The following is a 20,075-nucleotide window of genomic DNA, read 5'->3' as shown; positions in this document are numbered from 1 at the left end:
CGGGGATTATTAGGAGACCATGATTGATAAAGGCCAGGGGGAAATTTGGCCAGGACACCGGGGTAACACACCTACCCCTTTCAAGAAGCCCCCTGGGATTTTTAATGACCACAGAGAGTCAGGACCTCAGTTTTACATCTTATCTGAAGGACGGTGCCTGTTTACACTATAGTGTCCCCATCTCTAAACTGGGGCATTAGGACCCACATGGACCGCAGGGTGAGCGCCCCCTGCTGGCCCCACTAACACCTCTTCCAGCAGCAACCTTTTCCTTTTCCCAGGAGGTCTCCCATCCAGGTACTGACCAGGCTCACACCTGCTGAGCTTCAGTGGGGCTGCCAGTTGTGAGTTGCAGAGTATTATGGCTACTGGCCATATTACATTTGATTGCATTTTTAAAGGAATGTTTAAGAATTTTGTTGATGTTGTGATATACAGGAAGTATGGTTTTGTAAAATGAAACTCTCACAACTGTGGTTTAAGTTTATGTAAACTTTTAGTTCGAGGCGAGCTCTCTCTCAGTCTTTCAAGTTAAGTTTACCGGAAGTGGCTGTTATTGTGTCTGACTGTGGAAGAACTGTAATTATATCTCCTACATCTGGCCAAACACTATACACTGGACTACACTGCAGCATCGTAAAGGTTTAGGAAAATTACAAGAAGTATGCAAAATATTCAGAGGCAGAATGGTTAAAAGCCCTTTCACACTCATATGTACACTTAGAGTTTACACATGCAGTGCACTGGTTTTTACCTATTGGCAGCAGGTCGGCATGTTCTCTGTCTTGTTGGTTATTGCTTTCATCTTGCTCAAAAAGCACTACTCTAACCTGTACGGTCGTTTTCAGGTCATGGAATTTGGCTTTTTTTTCCCTGACCTTATCTTTGGCAAGATGAGTGTGCTTCAGACAGGCAGGCATTGTTTGTGTCAGACAGGCTGTCTGCCTCCAGATGTAGCCTGGTGGTTCTGTTAACCCTTACTGGGGAGGCTGTAGCTGGACTAGTACTGTAAGCAGCATTCAGCTTCAGGTACGCTGCTGTCCCAAGGGCAGGCAAGCAGTGATCATCGCTGAGAAGAACCCCATCTGTGCACCAGGAATCTGAGCTCCAGACAGGAGAGTGGTCTGTGATGAAGAGGCACTGTAATGTGCTTCCTTGCTGCACTCCCAGTGCAAAAACTCTCGAATATGAATGTACAGTACACTGCCAGGTATGTGGGAAAGTCTACTGTTAGTAAATTAATGGAAAATAAATAAACTACTACAAATACACTGTACTTTGTTGCTTACATCCTCTTTAATGTATTCTAATCTTTTGATACCTTATTCCATTTATGTGAATTGGAATAAAGATAAACAAACTGTTGCTGGTGATGAGGCTGTTACCAGGAGATAGAGGATCAATATATCTGACTCTGCAGCCAAGGTGGGCTTCTAATCTTCCTATGCTGGCTCCTAAACCTGGCGTATTCGCAAAACCACCAGCTAAGTTCGGCAAGTGTGCGTCACCGAACAACACCACAAGCTGAAGAAATAAAAAGGTATTTGTGTAAAGAGAAATTGAACATGAACTGTTCTGTTTACCATACAGAAACTGTACAGCAAAGTGGTGGACTTAAATGGAAAAAGATAGTGAATTTAAATGGGTGTTTTTACAGTAGTGATTCGTTTTTGACAGCAATGATTAGAACATAATCAGCATATTTGCGTAGTATAACATGGTGAGTTTTTGAAGACTGTGTATTGCAAGAGAAGGGGGGGACATTGAGATATCACAAAAGACCATGTCACGGTTTTCTAAAAGGACGAAGACTCTCTCACTCCAGGGACGGACGCGTCTCCCCCCCAGGTGCTACTGCGCGGTGTCTCCAGGGTCAGGGTGAACCGTGACGCGCGGAGAGGTGCCCCGGGTCCTCCCTTGTGTTGCTCACATGATCACGGAGTGCAGACAGACGGATGAGAGGGATCGGGACTGCACGGTAGGAGCCGAGAGTACTGCTCAGTGCACGGAGACGTCTGGACTGTGCGAGACCTCAGACATGTATTTCCTCTTGGTATTGGGATTTTACGCGACGTTCTTCAGTGAAGCCAGCGGGCAGGCTGTCAAAGTAGCATGGACCCAGGAAAAGGTACAGTTCACTTAACATATTAACAAGTCGCTTTATGCCAGTGTGTTCAAATGTGAAGATTTCTTAGAATGCATTTCTAGTAACTGCATAAATATGCGATATGACCAGATGCAATTTAGTTCATTTTAATTCATTGTTTGATTTGGCAGCTAAATGTTCTTGTAACTATAATCAGGTAAACCCATCTGAGCGAGTGTATGTTGAAGTTAAAAGATCGATAAACATGTAAGTCTTCCTTGTCAACTGCGAGTGTTTGTCTGTCCTTCAGTTTTTAAATTTCATCGATTGTGGGGGACATTCTTGGTCATTTTATAAAAGTGACTGATAAAAAAAATCGTTTGGCTGTATTCTTTCTGCACAGCTGGTGGTTTTGACTTGTATGTGCAAGATTCCTTAAGAATCCATATTTAAATTTCAGTCGTGGGAGTTTTTAACTCTTTCCGCTCTAGCGCTTTTACAGTCATGGGTACCACTGACCAAATATTTATTTAAGTCAAATCGTAAAGCGATAAATAATTTTAATAACATTTTTTTTTAATAATAGATTTAGTCATATTATTGTGCTGGTTGTAGCAATCTTCAGAAGGTTATCGAGGCAGTCCGACACCTGGGTTTTGATCAGGGAAAAAGAAAATCGAGTCTAGTCTTTTTCGAGCGATTATTATTATTATTATTATTGAGTTGTTATATGATGATCCTTTATTCAGATCGCCTCACAGGTGTTGTTATACTTTAGCACAATACAAAATATTACTGTAAAGATAAAAAAAAACTCTTAAAAGTGTGCAGTATATAAAAGGTAAAGAACACAATTAAAGAGGTCTTTCGGCCATTCTAGCCAGCGCGTGATATTTAGTAGCTAATTGATCAGATTATATCATCCAGGTATTTAATGAAAAAAGCCAGGGTACGATCTTCAGTAACATAACTTTAATAACTAGTTCCATACTCCCACAACCCTGTGCAGAAAGAAGTGTCTCATGTTCTTGGTTTTAAATGAACATTACCGAACTTTTCCACTGTATCCTCTGGTATCTTCGTGCTTGATAGACTTCGTGTATCTTTGAATGGCATGGATCGGGTCCAGTACCCGTAGCCAGTTACACTGTAGGAAAATAATGCACTTGTTTACAAGTATTGCACCCAGTGCGGCTATAAATGGGTAAGGTTATTCTAGCACACTACGACAAAAACAGTTCAATTAATGTTTTTGCCTCCAATACATGGTTTCATTTACCTTTCACAACCTTGAACGGAACTAGTCTTGAAAGCAGTTGCGAAACCAAACGGAATCGCAGAGTGTTTAACTGTTTAGTATTCGGTCTGCGATACAGGGTGGATAACAACGTTGATGTCTGGTCTTCTACTTAAAAAAAAAACAGGACATATAGGATATCTCGCACATTATTCTCATGTGAATGCCATTTTCCGAGGTTTATTTTCAATAGTGTTTCAATAGTGAGAAAGCGTTTTTTTTTCTTAAACCACTCGCCATCTATAATTAGAGTTTGGTATTGTCTGTGCTATTTCAAGGCACAAGATGAAAATACAGTCATTTACTGTCAGTGTTCGTTTTAATTAAAAAAACACCGCAGTGTTCAGTCTTATAAAAAGTTGTCGAAACCTACACCATTAATTCCCTAATACCAGTTCCCTGATAGGTGGTTGTGACTTTAGGTAGCACGACTTGGATAATATGTTGGTGGCTGCAGTTTACAACTTATGCGTTGTATCGAGATCCAAAATCTCCTGGCTGTGTAAACTTCCAAAATATGAAGTGGTGTATGTTAAGTATAATCTGTCATATAATGTATGGAGTGATTGGTGAAATTGCAAACCAAAATGTTTTCCTAAATCTGTGTGCTATAATCGTAGAATGTGCTTATAGGTCACAAGACACGTGGGCGGGTCAGAGCGCTTCTCTGAGTGAGCAGCAGTATCATGGCACGGTCTGGCACTGGCCTGAACTGAGCGGAACTCTGTGCTACCTCAGCAGATCCCTATCCACCTTCCAAATGAGAAAACCCTGAAATAAAATGGGAGATAACTGATTAAACAATTCATATGAATTGTATAGTGTGTGCTCACAACAACATTGTTAGATTCCAGGCAGTGGTACACTCAGTACAAGTCGTCATTCCAGGTTCTCTTCTGGAGCACATCCCTTCGAAAATCATCCCAACGGGTTTGAGGAGATCCTTTGATCATGAAGATTTATAGCTCTTCCTCATTCTCAAATGCTTCAAAGTGCCTTGCACAAATATTTCATCAAACTCAACATTTCTTAATCTTGAAAGGGTCTGTCTGAGCCTGTGGCACTTAGAAAAAAAACATATTCACTTTGTGATGCATTCTTACTGTGTCTGGTTTCTTTTTTTCCCACCCTCCAATATAACATAGATCCTGCCATCTTCAAGCAGCTGTTTCTGATGCTCTCTTCGCTGTGTCCCGTTGCTATGGCAGCATACTGCCTTCAGCATTGATCTACCAATTACAGATCTGTGTATTTATAGCTCCTGAACTTTGAGCCTTTAGTCTTTCATGTACTGCATTCAAACCATCGGGATCTTAACGACTGCTTCGCCCTCATCCAATTCTGGTCTCTTACTGGTCTGGGCTTTGGGCAAAAGGTGTGACAACCAGCCTCTTCTGCTGTTTTCTGCCATGTTCTCTTTCATAAGAGCATATGCACTGACATATAAGAAACTATAAGACGTCAGAGCCCATGAAATGAGTGACAGGGGGGAGAGGACAAGGAAAAGATGATGAAAACAACATCTGGCCTAGGAATCAATCCTGAAACCAATTAATCAGCCAGAATCACAGCAAGGGACATTGCCTGTCTTTGCAATGGCACCTAACTCAGAATGAGAACAAAAACATGAACATAGTACAATCAACTGACAGACCTTAAAGTTCAAGTAGGGAGCTCCTTCGGGTGTGTTAGAAGGCTCCTCAGCTGAAACCTTGTTTCTTTTCTTCTCTTTTCAGCCTGGAATAAACCTTTACTTGTTCCTTTGCGACATTGAAATGACGTGTTCTCTTCACTCTCATGTTTTAAAATTGTCACACAATACAATGTATTAAATATTTACAACAAGATGTTGTTATTATTATTCTTGATGTAATTGTTTCTTGACTTGTCTAAGGTCTTAATCTAGTAGGCTGTCTAGATTATAAACCTGTTTATAGCTGCCTTCATTCAGCATGAGCCTGATAGTGTTTTCTCTTTATTTTGAGTTATTGCATGGAATTTCTTGGGGGGAATATTTAAGATGGCAATCCTTAATTGTTGTCATTTAGGAATAACTTCTGTCATGCTGATTCTTTTAGCCGGAGGTGATGCAGTCCATCACAAATGAGACAAACATTTCGTATTTATGGTAGAATGATTTTTGACCACTCCTAGGGAAACAAAAATTGGAAATATTCAGAAATAGAAGTAAAAATTCAAATCAGAATTTCTGAACAGATGATGTTTCCAGGGATAAAGTCTGAATTTAGCTGAACTGTACTGCGCTCATCTGTCTTCTTATTGATAAATGCAGTTAATCTATCAAATTACCGTTCACATTGCACCATTCAGGGGTACCTACCGGAACAACGAATCACCTGTGACCACAAAACTGTTAAAACAAAAAAGAATTGATCCTGTTAATATACTATATTTGTACCTCTACTCATTTTAACCCGTGGGCAGATGTGAGAAAGGGTGGTCAAATTTACTGACCTTATCCAGTTTTCTTTCACCTTAACTGATGAATCCAGATGAGGCTAATGCCTTTCGTATTGCACTAAGATATCTATAATAAGGATACCCCTTTTCTCACTTTCAGGCAGAAAACATGTGTTTCTTTCTGTTCACCTAAAATCATCCTAACATACTAAGTGGTACTGGTACAGGCTTCCACACCAGAGTTGAGCAGCTGTCATCAGGCTCCCACGATGCTTTGTGTGAGGACCAGCCTCCTGTTTGCTGTTTTAGTTGCAGTGAATCACAAACCAGATGAAAGAGATTTTAATTGCGTTTTCCCTAAAACTAGGGGAAAATGCCATTGAATTCTGGGTCCTCTGGCTCAATTTTACTATTGATTTTGAAGAAAGGACTGACTTTTCAACTGCCTTTTAAAGGAAGCAAATTAATTTAGAACTAATGTAGTTTTTATACTTCTGTTTTGATGCCATTAGCCATATCACCCTGCAGCTCTCAACTTGCAATCCACTGAAGCTAAGCAGGTGTGAGCCTGGTCAGTACTTGGATTATAGACCTCCTGGGAAGCTATGGCTGCTCCTGGAAGTGGTGTTAGTGGGAGCAGCAGGGGGTGCCCACCCTGTGGTCTGTGTGGGTCCTAATGCCCCAGTATAGTGGCGGGGACACTATACTGTAGTGGGCGCCATCTTTCGGAAGAGGCGTTAAACCAAGGTCCTGACTCTCAGTGGTCATTAAAAATCTCCGGTGATTTCTCGAGAAGTAGGGAGTTATCTCGTTTCCTCCAAATTGTCCCCATGAATGATTGGCACTTGCCCTGCACTGGCGTCCCATCCATGGTGTAGCCTGCCTTGCGTTCGTTGCTTCCCGGGTAGGCTCTGGCTTCCAACGACACCGTATGGTACAAAGCGGTTTGGCAAATGACATGACTTCTGTTTTTGCTGGTGTGGTGTAGGCACAGGGTGTGCTGCTGACTCTTGGAATTGGGGTCCCAGCCTGGTTTGATCCCAGCCTGGGGAGCCTTCTGTATGGAGTTTGTAAGTTCTCCCCACACAGGGTCTTCTACAGATACTTCCTCCTCCCGTGACGTGCTGGCACCCTCTCTGCTTTCAGGTGGGCCCAAGTACCTGTTTATGGGCTAATTCTGTCTTGGCTGGAGTCAAGTACCTGTTTAAGGGCTAATTTTTTTCATGCAAATAAGATCACTTAATTAGCCATATACAATTTCTTGTATTAGGAATTTGTCTTTTCGCATACCCCAGCTTGCTCTCCATGAGACACACAGACAGGGAGAGAAGCTTGGGGTCAGAGCGTAGGGTTACCCATTTATAGGGTGCCCCTGGAGCAGTTGGGGTTGAGGGCCTTGCTCAGGGGCCCAGCAGAGTAGGATTCCTCTGCCGGCCGCGGGATACAAACCGGCAACCTTCCAGCCACAGGCGCAGATCCTTAGCCACAGTGCCACCGCTCCGCCCCTATGCGTGCTCATACAGTGTATAACACCTTATGAACATTGGCATCCAAGGCTTTTGGAAGTCGAAACATGACCATATTACTGTATGTGGCAGATATGATACAGAATATGAGGCAATAAAAATAAAAATGAACTCTATACAGAAGTATAGTAGCTGGTGGGCAACTGTGGTAAAAAAAAATCTAAAATCGATTTCTCACCCAGCAGTCAGCTGAGCAGAGCCTGTGCTTCAAACAGAGTGAGGCTGTGTGAGTGCTGGATCATGTCTGTGCTGTGCTGGCAGTCAGTGAGCAAGATCGTGACTCCAGCCAAGACAGAATAATGGCAGGAAAAATACTACAGTGACTCTGCTTACAGAGACAGACCTCTGTGCTGGTGTGGGGTACTACCACGTTATGTCTAAATGCTGTGTCCCATTTTCTGTGTTTTTACAAAACAGACTTGAAAGCCCTAACTAAGGAGCTGCTAGACATCAGGTATAGATGAACAGAAGCAGAACCACAAGTGGTAAAATTACTGTTCTTATTTTTCTCGCTCTACTGGCAAAACATTAAGCAATAGACATTAGATGGCTGCATAAAATTTCTACACAAATATTAATTTAACAAGTTAGGTTGTATGATGTCTTCTTCAGCTAGGTTACAACATTTTTAATGGACTGAATGTTTGTCACAAACGTGGTCCGGGTGATTGGTGAGATTGAATTGAGCTGATCCCTGTCTCCAATCTGACTGATTTTATTTTTGCCATTAGACATATTTGAGTCAAGATCCACAAACAAGTTCTGACATGTGTGCTGTCCACTGATCATACATAACAGAGGAGCACTAGTGTGCAATGAAATAACAACCCTGCCCAGCATCTGAATCCATTTCTGCAACTTTATGTCCGTCTCTCTGATCTTTCTAAACCTGAGATACACACTGCGCAATTGACATGATGGACCGGGTTCTAGTGTCTTGTTCCTAGACAAAGTGACTACCAACATGAGGTGACTTTGCCTACTTGAAACAATAACCAAAGATAAACATTGCACGACTCAGCAGAGCTCATTAGACTACAAAACAGAGTAAACATCTGAGTCGGAGACCAGGAGATAAGCTTAATTATTGGGCCTTTCAGGCTGGTGAAACAGAATGAGATAGATTACAGTGTTCTACAGCAGACTATTTCTAAATGTAGGAGAGGATTACAAGAGAGTTTTGTGGAGCTCATTCATCAGACATAAAAGGGTTACAGGCCCTTCTGTAGAGAAAAAAAAAGAAATGTTGTTGCTCTCTCAAGTGTTTCCTGCTTAACTCCCTTGCTCTTTGGATTTCACAAGTATTTCCATCCCTAGTAATCTCGTTTACTTTGAAAAGATTACTAAAAGACTACTTTTTGAGAATTGTCATAACGTAATTAAGATACTTTTTCATCCGAAAAAAGGCTACATCTACATTATTTAGATTAATACTGTCAGATGGGGAACATTTAAGATGTAGTGAGATAAATATTTGTTACTTCTACCTTTAAATGTCCTGAGTGTATTTTCACAAGTTACTTTATGAAATTAAATGAAACAGTTTCTGATAGAGCTATGCCTGAGGTTGAACAATTCATGCTATATAAAAACATCTCCAATATTGTGTAAGTTGTTTGACAGTAGGATTCTATTTATCATATATCTGTGCCAAAGTGCTTGTAAGTTTTAGCTTGTAATTTTACTGCATGTTATGTGATGTGACATTTATGATTATATCAGCCCATATGCTGAAGGAAATATTGCTCAGTTTTATCTTTGCTGGTTTGCACCCTCTAAATCTGCGATGATGCTAGCACACTGTTATCTGAATACATCGGAAAAACCTTTCTTAATGGAAGGATTGTAATTATTTTCACATCAGCGTAACCCTACAACAGTAGTGTGCCCAGAACACTAGCACATGTTGCAAAACTTCACACTGTAAAAGTGCACTTTTAGAAAACCTCAAAAATGTTTTATTCTGCACTGAGTCACTTCTCAAGAACAAGAATGAACGAGTTGGACAACGACACTGCTGTTCTCTAAAAGCACCAAATCTAGATTTGAATATTTCCAGCTTTAAGAAACTGCAAATTAGTTTCACAATTTAGCTTGTGGTTTAGTGATTTGCTGCGCAGGAAAGCCAACATTCTGATGTGTGTTGATGTCTACCAAGTGCAAAACAAACAGGAGCGCAGAGACAGGCTGCAGCTCTGTGTGGGAGAGGATATTGGATTGTAAAAATACAGTAGCTTAGATGAGCATACAGTACGTGGTATCAGCATATACATATTGGAAGAGAGTTCGCTTTGTTTTGCTTTAGATTCATTTTCAGTGTAATGCATGCACCATTATTTCAGTGATACTGTGTTTTTTTGTTGTGTGAAGTGCTTTATAACCTGCCTTGCACCCGCTGCTTGCTGGAATAGACTCCAGGTCTCCTACGACCCTGAATTGGAAGAATCAGTTAGAAGACAGGTGGATAATTTTTTTTTATCATTAACGAGTTACCACGTTATAAGGGCAGAGACACTTAAGGTCACTGAATCGAAAGCCATGACATTTTAGAGCTAATTTAATTTGGTCTCCAAGTTCTTTTTTGTTTTCTTGCATGTTTGTTCTTCCAAAAGGGATTTAAAGATAGTGTCTCCTTCCAAAATCATCTGGGGTCTCCTCAGGGTGGCTCAGCTGGTCAAGGAGAGCACAGGCTGCTGCCTGTGACCGGGGGTTTGAGTCTGGGTCATGTCACTGGCCGACTGGGACTGGAGTCTCCCATGCAGCAGCACAAACCTGGCTGAGCAGCTCCAAGGATCGCTTGGAGTTAGTGGGCCGGGTCTTGCGGTGCTCTCAGTGATGGATATGCTGTACTCCAGTCAGGAATGTGTTGCCTGTAGCATGTTAGCAGACGAGTGAGGTCTTAGGAGTCTTCCTCTTTCTCATTCACTCCCGTGTGCGGACACAGGGTTCACAGGCAAACAACTGTACGAGCAAAAAACACACAATTTGCTATTCCAAATTGGGTCTGCTTTGTCAAATCATGTTTAATTAGAAAAGATAGACACAGTACTTAATAGGATTAGCGGCCAAAAACATTTCAATCACAATTTTGGCATTCTTTGTCTCAGAATCTGACCGGTGTACTTTACTTAGAAGTACAAGTGGATCAATAATTTAAAGTTAAAATTCCGATGTGAGTCATATTTGTTTACACATCTGTCTGCATTGTACATAAGGCAAAAAAAATCAAATAAGATTGTGGGATGTAGTTGAAGTTTTGTTCTCTTTGTATATTTGGACTTGTTTCAAGTATTACCATGGTCCCTGTACACAAGACAAAGACCTCTAATGGTCTTTCAGGGAGCAAGTTAACAGTCATGGAACTACATCAGTTTATGGATAAAGGATTATCCATTAAATTGCATTTTGCATCTCTTCATTTTATTGCAATTTTCTACAGTGCAAATTTGCAGTACATTATATTTCTATAGTGTCTCTTCCATATATTTCCTTTATGGTGTTTCAATAGCTTTATTTTTCCGAAATAATTTTAACCTGTTTCCAGAGGCACTGTGTTGATGTTGAGAGATACCTGTGAAAGTCACGGATAGATATGGCAAGCACAGTTTAGAGGGAGTCAACAAAGTTCGCTATACCCTCTTCCCTAACTTACCTACCCAATGATTATCCAGCCAAAGCATTAATTAACTCTTCCTTCAATTTTTTGTGGGCATTTTTCATTTTCATCTGTATTCCCAAACCCCAACCACACTGATGTAGGTTTTCATTCCTGCATATCTTGTAATTTAGCTAATTATAGGTGTAACCTGTGCAGTTTGACGGATTTTCCCACTTCTTCGGGGCACTTCGGAGACCTGTGAAACCAGCATGAATGTTGTCGTCAGAACAGGAGTTGAGAAACCTTGTCGAGTGTTTTTCTGCCCCTCCTTGAAAAGTAATGAAGAAAACCACCTCGGAATTCTGGGTAATGGCAGGCGAGCTGAGTGGATCACATGGGTTCCCATAGAATTCCTGTATTTACTTGAGAAAAGAGATCAGCATGTCACACAAACAGCTGATTTAAAATAAACAGCACAATTATTTGCAGATGCTGTTACCGCCAGTGCTATTAAAACAAAAAGCTCGGAAAAATTTGCAAGCTCACTTCCAAAACGAGAGCATAGAACAAACTCTACGCAGATAGCACCCCAGGAATCAAACCCGGGGTCCCAGCACTGCTAGGCAGTAATGCTAAGCACTGTGTCACCATGCGCCCCTGGTTATACAATAAACACCAAAAACACAAAATGCCATTGATAATACTATATAAAGGTGGTGCCTAGTATTTATTATCATTTATATTATGAATGGTCAAAGTACATTTAAATTAAATTTGGCCCACCACAGCAAATGAATTTAACACCACTGCACTAGAGTATAAAAGTGCGATTGGAAAGTGCCTACTGACGTGAGCTGGGAGATCATTTCTCTGCCTTGGAGTAACAGAACAGAAAGTACAGTCTCCCATTTATCAGAGCCCCGTTTGGGGGGTTGAATTAAGGCCAAGAGCGGAAACGACATGTACTGTAGGTATTCAGGGAGTTAGCAGTTCACAAATACAGTCAGGAGCCAAAGCGCTCAAGCTCTTAAATATGAACAGCAGAAATTTGAATTATGTTTCATGAATGGAAAGAGTCGCAAGCGATGCATTACAGATAATCAAACCCAGGGAAGACAAAAGCATTTCCTCTTTTGTATCATAGTGGGAAAGATGTGAAAGGATATGAGTACTGTTGTGAAGGTGGAAAAATGTTAACAGAAAACAGCCTCAAATGCAAGGTTTGAATCAGAGAGCGCATCGGGATTCCTGACCTGGAAACTAGGACTGAATCCAGGACCAATCTAAGGCTGACACATTTTCAGAGCTGGGAAAGAGACTCAGTCAGCATCGCATCTGTTTAAAACATTAAGATGTAAGTTAATTACACTGTAGGTGCACACTAAATGTCCTGCATTTAAGAATGCGGTTCACAATTCATTGTAACTGATGTCTGAGCTCAGGGATGGTGGTAATTGCAACAATCATAATTGCCGTGTAAGTTCCTTACAGTGAAGGAAGGTCTTTATCCCATCACATATTACTTACTTAACCACAGCAGGATTCATTGCAAAGTAACAGGAAAGGCTGAAAGTCTTGAGTACTTTGAAGAAGGTAAGTTACATTTTAACTGAGGAGCCTATGGAACTAAGACAAATTTAGGATTTAGGTTTACATTGTAATTCCTTATTTAAACTGTCATGGACTAAATATCTTTAAAATACTCAATTTACAATGCTACATTTTCCAAAACTGCCATTCGACATACTGTAATTTATGTGGATGTATTTACATGTTCCCCCCCCCCCTTTTTATTAGTTCCAGATGCTCGTTGTAGTTTCCATTTTAAATTAAAGCTGATGACTAAATCCTAGTCAAGTGGGAAAAGAACAGGTTGTCGGTCAATACAGACTCCCGGAGCCGGAACGTGTGGAAATCCAGCCTGTGTGGAATCGGGATGTCCTTCAGCTGTCACGCCCTCTGCAGCCAGAGGGTGCTCCTTCTCTGTCCTGTCCCTAGTTTCCTGCCTGCTGTCCTTCTGGTCCCTCTCTTTCCCTTGGGCTATATATTTCCGGGTCTTGCACTCTGCCCTCGCTCAGCATTGACGTTCGGATGTCCTGAGACCCGCCTAGCACCAGGTCGCCCCACATCCGCTCCCTGAGGGCACAGGTTTCTATACGGCACTCCTGAACTCTTTGCACTAACGAGCCCGGGCCTTTTTCCCGTCTCGCCGCTACGCATATGGGTCTTTTTCCGCTCTCCTGCTCTCCACGGTTAGTCCCTTTGGACGTCCGTGACATCAGCCTGATCACTAGAACGTTTTCACTGATGCGCCCTCAGGGCTCTTGAAAGTTTTGAGTGTCCCTCCGGCTATTTTTTTCTTCTCTTCCTTGGTTCTCCAGCTTTACCACAAGCCGAGAGTCCTGAGCCCTGCGGAGATCGCGCGCGTGCTGTCCCAGTTGGACGTCACGCGCATGTGGGAGGGAGACCTGCGGCCTATGCTCGTCCAGCGGTATCCAGGGTCCGCAGGCAGCGAGACTGTGCGCCAGGTCAGTCCCACGCAGGGCCCCGCGCAATCCGGGAGAACGGGTTTTCTACGGAATTCCTCAGCCCGCCCTGTGGCAGAGTGAAAAGTACAGGGCCAACAGTAGCACTAACATTATTCAGATTGTTATATTAATATTGATTTCATCTTCCAAACGATTCATGGTAAACAGGCGGCTTGGTGGTGCAGTGGCTGGTGTTGCTGCTTCACAGCGCTGGGGCCATGGGATTAATCCCAGACCCGGAGAGCTCTCTGTCTGGAGTTTCTGTGTTCTCCCTGTGGTTGTGTGGCTTTCCTCCAGGTGCTCCGCTTTCCTTCCACAGTCCAAAGACGCTACTGGTAGGTTAATTGGCTTCTGTGTAAACTGGCCCTGGTGTGTGTGTGTTTGTGTCTGTGTGTGCCCTGTGGTGGACTGGCGTCCTGTCCAGGGTGTACCCTGCCTTGAGCCAGGACAGGCTCTGGCTCCCCCCCGTGACCCTGAATTGGGTGAAGTGGCTTTAGAAAAGGGATGGATTAACGGTAACCACGTGGCCTTCTCGCATATTTTAAGTTTGACTGTTCCCCGCAGCTCAGTGCCTGTGTCGGAGGAGTAATCCTAGAATTCCCTAGTGGCGAGAGAACAATCTGTGTTTTTCTTGTCTGACTGAGCCCACGTACGTTTTTTTGAGTAGTAGCAGCAGCAGCAGTGACTCTGTGGTAGGACAGCCCTGCCAAAATAAGTGAGCAGTATGCAAAGAAAAGCTTCTCGTCATTCCTGTTTGGTCAAGGCACTTATAAAAAAGGTGGGTGTCTGTAGCTGGTCCTGCATTCGATTTTTTTTACTGAAACGATCTACTTAATACACCTCTTGCCGCAACTGTAAACCAAAGTTTTGTTTGTTTATGTGGCATGGTTTCTTATACTGTGTTTTCTTATCCTGTATTGTTTCTCATATCTGCCCGGTACCATGACTCTCGTCTCCCCCCCTCCACGTGCTGTGAGCTGCCTCTCGCCACTGTTTTCCAGCACATTCTAAATAGGCTGGGGTCGCTCCAGGCCGGCTGGGACACAGAAGAGGACAGGTTCCAGGCTTACACCCCGTACGGACACCTGACCTTTTCCAACATCATCGCCACCCTCAACCCCTCGGCCCGGCGCCGCCTGGTCCTGGCCTGCCACTACGACTCCAAGTACTTTCCCCCGCAGTGGCACGGCCGGGAGTTCATCGGGGCCACAGACTCTGCCGTGCCCTGCGCCATGCTCCTGGAGCTGGCGCAGGCCTTGGATGAGGAGTTAGGGGCACTGAAGGTGAGGTCCCTGGGCCTCACAGGCCTGACAGATTTCGAACACGTTTGGCCTGAGGCGTGACGGCAGGGCTGGCCAGCTCCGGTCCTCCAGGGGGCGCTGTCCAGCAGGTCCTACAGGTCTCTGTCAGCGTCATCTTCTTACGCACAAGGAAAGTTTTTCAAAACAGTTGAAGATTGAACCCAACCGGGTGATACAGGGCTCAGCATGGGGGGAACGCTGTAAGTGGAGTGGTGCAGGCCTGCACTGTAGAAAGAGAAGAGGCTAGAACACTTTGCACTTATGATTAGGCGGGGTTTCTGCGTCACCCTGTCTCCCACGCTCTGAGAAGTGTAAGCGACCAGGGTATCTCAGTGCATCTCAATAAGCGTTACCCTGCAGTCACTTTAAAACATTTTTGGGATTTCACATTTTTCGTTATAACCCCTCAATGCGAATCGGCAGTTCAATATGAAATTGTAGACTTTATATTTATATAGCCTTGTATTAACTAACTTTAAAATGTATTAAGTGTAAATAATATTGTTTATTAAACTGTAATGATCTAACAGTTATATCTCATAATCGATAGACATTAAATCATCTCCATAGATCCCACCTACCATCTGTAGGATTCTTGATTGTAGAGCTAACTATTCACACTGTGGATCATTAAAGTCAACATCCTGTGGAGGTTAATTTCTTTCTGAAATGTCAAAGAAAAGAAAAAACACGTTTCGGCTGTTGAGGAGGTGCGGAGGTGTGCTTCTATGTAACTCTCCCACCCGAAGAAGGTTCAGTGGCCGAAATGCTGTGTTTAGGCTTTTCAGTGTGGAATTAACCTATGTTTTTCCTGAACAGCTTTCGTGCTGATGTAGATCCCTACTGGAACTTCTGTGTATCTTGAATTCTTACTGAGCGTGGAAATGAGTCACAGTCACATTGTGATCGTGACTGATCAGCCCTGATCGTGGCTGATCAGCAAGGAATCATGTGCAGCCTCTGTCTGACCTCCAGTGCAGCCTGTAGATATTTCCTGTGAGGTCTTTAGTGCTTTTCCTCCTGATCCTCTTGAGATTCTTACCCCACTCTGAAAGTGTCTGGACAGAACGGGGGGCTGTGTGACCAATACCACCAGCGTGTTCGTTTGATCCCGAAGTCTGCGACACTGGCTACACAGAAACAAACAGGTTTCTCTCTCAGAATCGTCTCCTGTTCCAGCTCTCTGCTCTTCCTTTAGAGTACAGAGCTACACAGTGTTCCGGAGAGGAGGGCAAAAAAGACTAGTTAGCTTTGGAAAAAGAAAAAAATACTTCTGAAACCACAGCATTTTTTACTGAAAGTATGTTTGTGGGGGAAAAAAAACAGAAAAACACCCTCGTGGCTCATTGACTCAGCCTGCCTTAGGCTTTAGGAGGGAGTTTCATCTCAACCAAAAACATTTGTACTTGGCTCAGAACTTCAGAACTGCAGAACTCACTAGGGAAAGGCTTTAACTTAATAAGTCTTGTCTGAAAAACTCCACATTCAACTATATGACACCTTCTGCCACAACCAATGATCTCATGGTGCTTCCCAATATAGCCTCAGCTGAAATTCTAATTCTGCTCTGATGTGGAGCCAAGGCAGTCAGTAATCCGTACTCTGAGACATGTAGATATAAATTATAACTGTTTTTATTTGTAATAAATGCAGTTGCATGTGTAGTATTTTTAAAATGAAAATGTTTAAGCTATCCTAGGGTCTTCTGACAGACTGTTCATCATTAGAAGAAATTAACTGCACGCTGGTGTTGAACAGTAAAAATGTATTGGATATTTAAGGCCAGTAGGTGGCAGCACTCTGTAGTCAAAAATATAACGCTTCAGGCTGTAAGCAGAGTGTCTGGAAAATACAGGTACTGTACCTCAGCGCAAACTTAAAAGAAGCTACAGTATATAGAAATCAGTGCAGCCGATTTTCTCACTTCTCCAACTAATTTGTATAAAAATAGTTTTTTTTTTCAAAAACAGCCTAAACATTTCTTCATACTGTCATATGTAGTTTATATAACATAAAAGTTACCTAGAAATGTGAGGTCACAAACATATCTATGAGAGAATTTCAAGTAGCGCCTGCAGAAGGCTCCAGAGCAGAAACGTTGTGACTCTTCTCTTTTCTTTTCAGCATGAAATAAACCTTTGCTCGTTAATATATTTCCACAAGAGCTACAGTATGCATACATCTTGTAACCCTCAGGGAAGTGTATAAAAGTAAAATTCTATCGAAGCATTTTAAACACCCATCCGATGATAAACAATCATATTTTTCTCCTGAAAGACGGAGATCCCGGACCTCTCCCTGCAGCTGATCTTCTTCGACGGGGAGGAGGCTCTGTACCAGTGGACCTCCACGGACTCTCTGTACGGGTCTCGGCACTTGGCCCAGAGAATGGAGAACACTGCTCACCCTCCCGCCTCCGAAGGCACCAACCAGCTGGACGGCATTGTAAGGCAAACAGGACGTCTCCCGCCACGCGATTCACTCCGAAGACTCACCTGCACTTCCTCTCCTTGATTCATTTGTTAACAGCTTCCCCTCGTCTTCTCTGCCTGCAGCAGGATGCTCAATAGAGTGCTTTTAGTTTTGACCAATATTACGTCTAACCAGGAGACTAGACTCTGCACGTAGCATGATGAATTGCTCCTTCTGGCTCCAGAAGTGTGCTGTGTGCTGTCTTGTCTCCAAGATAGGCTGCATTGCTGTGCTGCTGACAGAAGATATAGATGAGGTATACAGAGGAGATACAGAGGATACAGACGTAGTATGAATTGGATTTGGCCAGAGGCACCTAGTTACTGTATGATCATGAGAGTCTCTGGTCATGTCTGTCTTGTAATCTCCCACTCTAGAGCTATATCTACAGATCCCTCGCTATGTAAATCACAGCTTTTACTTTTATTCTGTTCCATCAGGATCTCTTTGTGCTGCTGGATTTAATTGGGGCTCCCAATCCACGGTTCGGCAGCCAGTTTCCGAACACCGTCAGGTGGCTCAGCAGGCTGCAGAACATAGGTGGGTCCCTCCTTAATCCCTGAAGGATGACCTTACATGATCACATGAGCGTCAGATGTGTCTGTGTGTCCGGACAGGCTGCAAGGCAGATGTTTGTTTGTAATAAGACCGCTGTGCTGCATTCCTGATGCACTCACACCTGCGTTTGCTTGAACGTGTTCTAGTGGCATTTAAGCTCTGTGCTCTTGTAGCGGAGCTAGGTCGGACTCGGTGACATCATCGCCCTCCCTGCGCGTAGCGGGGTCCTCAGCCGCCTGGGCTGGGGGAGGTCTCCTTTAGCTCATGCGGCTGGTTCCTTGTTGCGTTACGCCGGAGACCCAGGTTCGTGCCCAGGTGTTGTGGGACGAATTGGTGGGGTGGTGCCCCCACTGAACCGCGATGGTCACACTCTGAAGTGCTGAATCTGGTCGTTCTGCGTGATTATGAAGACGGGCTGCTTTGGCTCGGCAGTGGGCTCGAGTGACGGTCCGGGTGGGTTTCTGTGTGTGTGACAGAGCGCAGGCTGCACGGGATGAAGCTGCTCAAGAGCCACCCCATGGAGGTGGAGTACTTCTGGCCCAATCTGCCTGTGGGGCTGGTGGAGGACGACCACAAGCCCTTTTTAAACAGAGGTAACTGTCTGTCCCTTAAGCTGTGTGCTCATTTGCAGTCGTACTGCTGCTCCAGCACCCACCCACTTTATTACACCTATCTCTGTCTCTCTGTGTTCATGAAATGTTGGCAGATATACTTCAATAAGCACATGAAGACCATTCGCATGTGATTAGTAAACATGTAACAGTACAAATGAGATATATATATATAAATTCTGAAGTTTCTCTTCTTTTAAGTGATATCTGCTCAAAAAGTCTTTAAGGCTTGGCAGGTAAACTCTTGCTTGCATAATGTGTCAGTGTTTGCCTGACAAATGAACAACACAAACACTAACTGACAAACACTAAGACAAATGAAACATCCAAGTCACAAATGAATACTAACAGACTATGATTTACTTTGCATTGTTGTTTTGGGATTGTATCTAACTCTGCTTGTTTCACAGCAATGCCAGGAAGGACATGCTCAAGTATAACAGGCAGCATTTTTAAAAAGACAGCTCATGGTGGGTCTCGGCTCTCTCTTGTACAGGGGTCCGAATTCTTCACTTGATCCCCACACCCTTCCCTTCTGTGTGGCACACGTTCGAGGACAACGAACAGAACCTTGACCAGCCCACCATAGAGAACCTGATGAAGATCATGCAGGTCTTCATACTGGAGTACCTCAAGCCGTGAAACACAACATCTAGTGACACTTGAGGAATAAAGAACTTGGACTGTATTTGTTCCAGAATTTACTGGATGTGTTTGTTTAATACATTTGCATATATTATGGACTCAGTTACTTTGTATTTCCCTCAGACGATACTGAATTTGTCTTTGCTGTGTCCCATATGTATCATTATTCAACTGCCTGTCCTTTCACTGTGAAAGACCATAGTGTTCTTTTAACAGATAGACATCTTGCCCTGCAAAGTGATCTTGTTATGACAAGTAATAGTTAACAGTGAAAAGAATTTTACATTTCAAGAATGACAAAATTGTACAAAGAAAGTCCTCTTTCCTAACGAACATTTTTATCACTAGTTGTGAACGAATGTACCTTATGACATTTTCAAACTGATAGGCTAAGGATGGTGATCATGCAGTGGTGAGATGTGTTTCATGTTCTATGATGGATCCATCCATTTTCTCAAAGCTTCCTTTAGTTTCAGGGTTGTGGGGGAGCCAGAGCCTGTCCCAGCAAGCAATGGGTGCAAGGCAGGATACCCCCTGGTCAGGACGCCAGTCCATCACAGGGCACACAAAACACAGACACAGATCCACAGATGCACGTACTCACACATTCACACACAGGCACATTTCCCCAGAAGTACAAGCCAATTAACGCGCCAGTATGTCTTTGGGCTATGGGAGAAAACTGGAGCATCTGGAGAAAAGCCACATGACCAAGAAGAGAACCTGCAAACTCCCCACAGACAGCAGCCCAGGTCCAGACTTGAACCCAGGGCTGTACGGCATCAGTGCTAACCACTGCACCACTTACACATTCTAAATCCAATTTACCAGTGATTCTAAGTCCTGATCCTTGGCGACCCCTTTGTCTTCTCTTTTTCACTAAAGTCAAAGCAAACAGGCGAATTTATTTCAATTTCCTGTTGGGTTGCTTTCAGCTCTTTTACAGCAGAGCGACGTTTCTAAATGGTATGAAACCACTCATGCCCATGAGTGAGTTTCAATTAGCGCCCTCATTCAGGTGCGCCAGCTGAA

The 20,075-nt window shown here is 43.3% G+C and overlaps 1 protein-coding gene across 1 annotated transcript; it reads left to right on the top strand.

The window, feature by feature from the left end:
* Positions 1-1,730: 1,730 nt before the first annotated feature.
* Positions 1,731-19,145, top strand: qpct (glutaminyl-peptide cyclotransferase). The gene is made up of 7 exons (XM_088939016.1): positions 1,731-2,128; positions 13,310-13,456; positions 14,458-14,739; positions 17,035-17,202; positions 17,670-17,769; positions 18,264-18,380; positions 18,895-19,145. Exons 1-7 carry the CDS (start codon positions 1,931-1,933, stop codon positions 19,038-19,040), a joined length of 1,158 nt encoding a protein of 385 aa, XP_088795142.1. The 5' UTR covers positions 1,731-1,930; the 3' UTR covers positions 19,041-19,145.
* The last annotated feature ends 930 nt before the right edge of the window (positions 19,146-20,075 follow it).

Source organism: Atractosteus spatula, chromosome 2 (genome assembly GCF_055471065.1).
Source record: "Atractosteus spatula isolate fAtrSpa1 chromosome 2, fAtrSpa1.hap1, whole genome shotgun sequence".
Taxonomy (NCBI): Eukaryota; Metazoa; Chordata; class Actinopteri; order Semionotiformes; family Lepisosteidae; genus Atractosteus; species Atractosteus spatula.
This window is presented reverse-complemented; position numbering and strand designations above follow the sequence as displayed.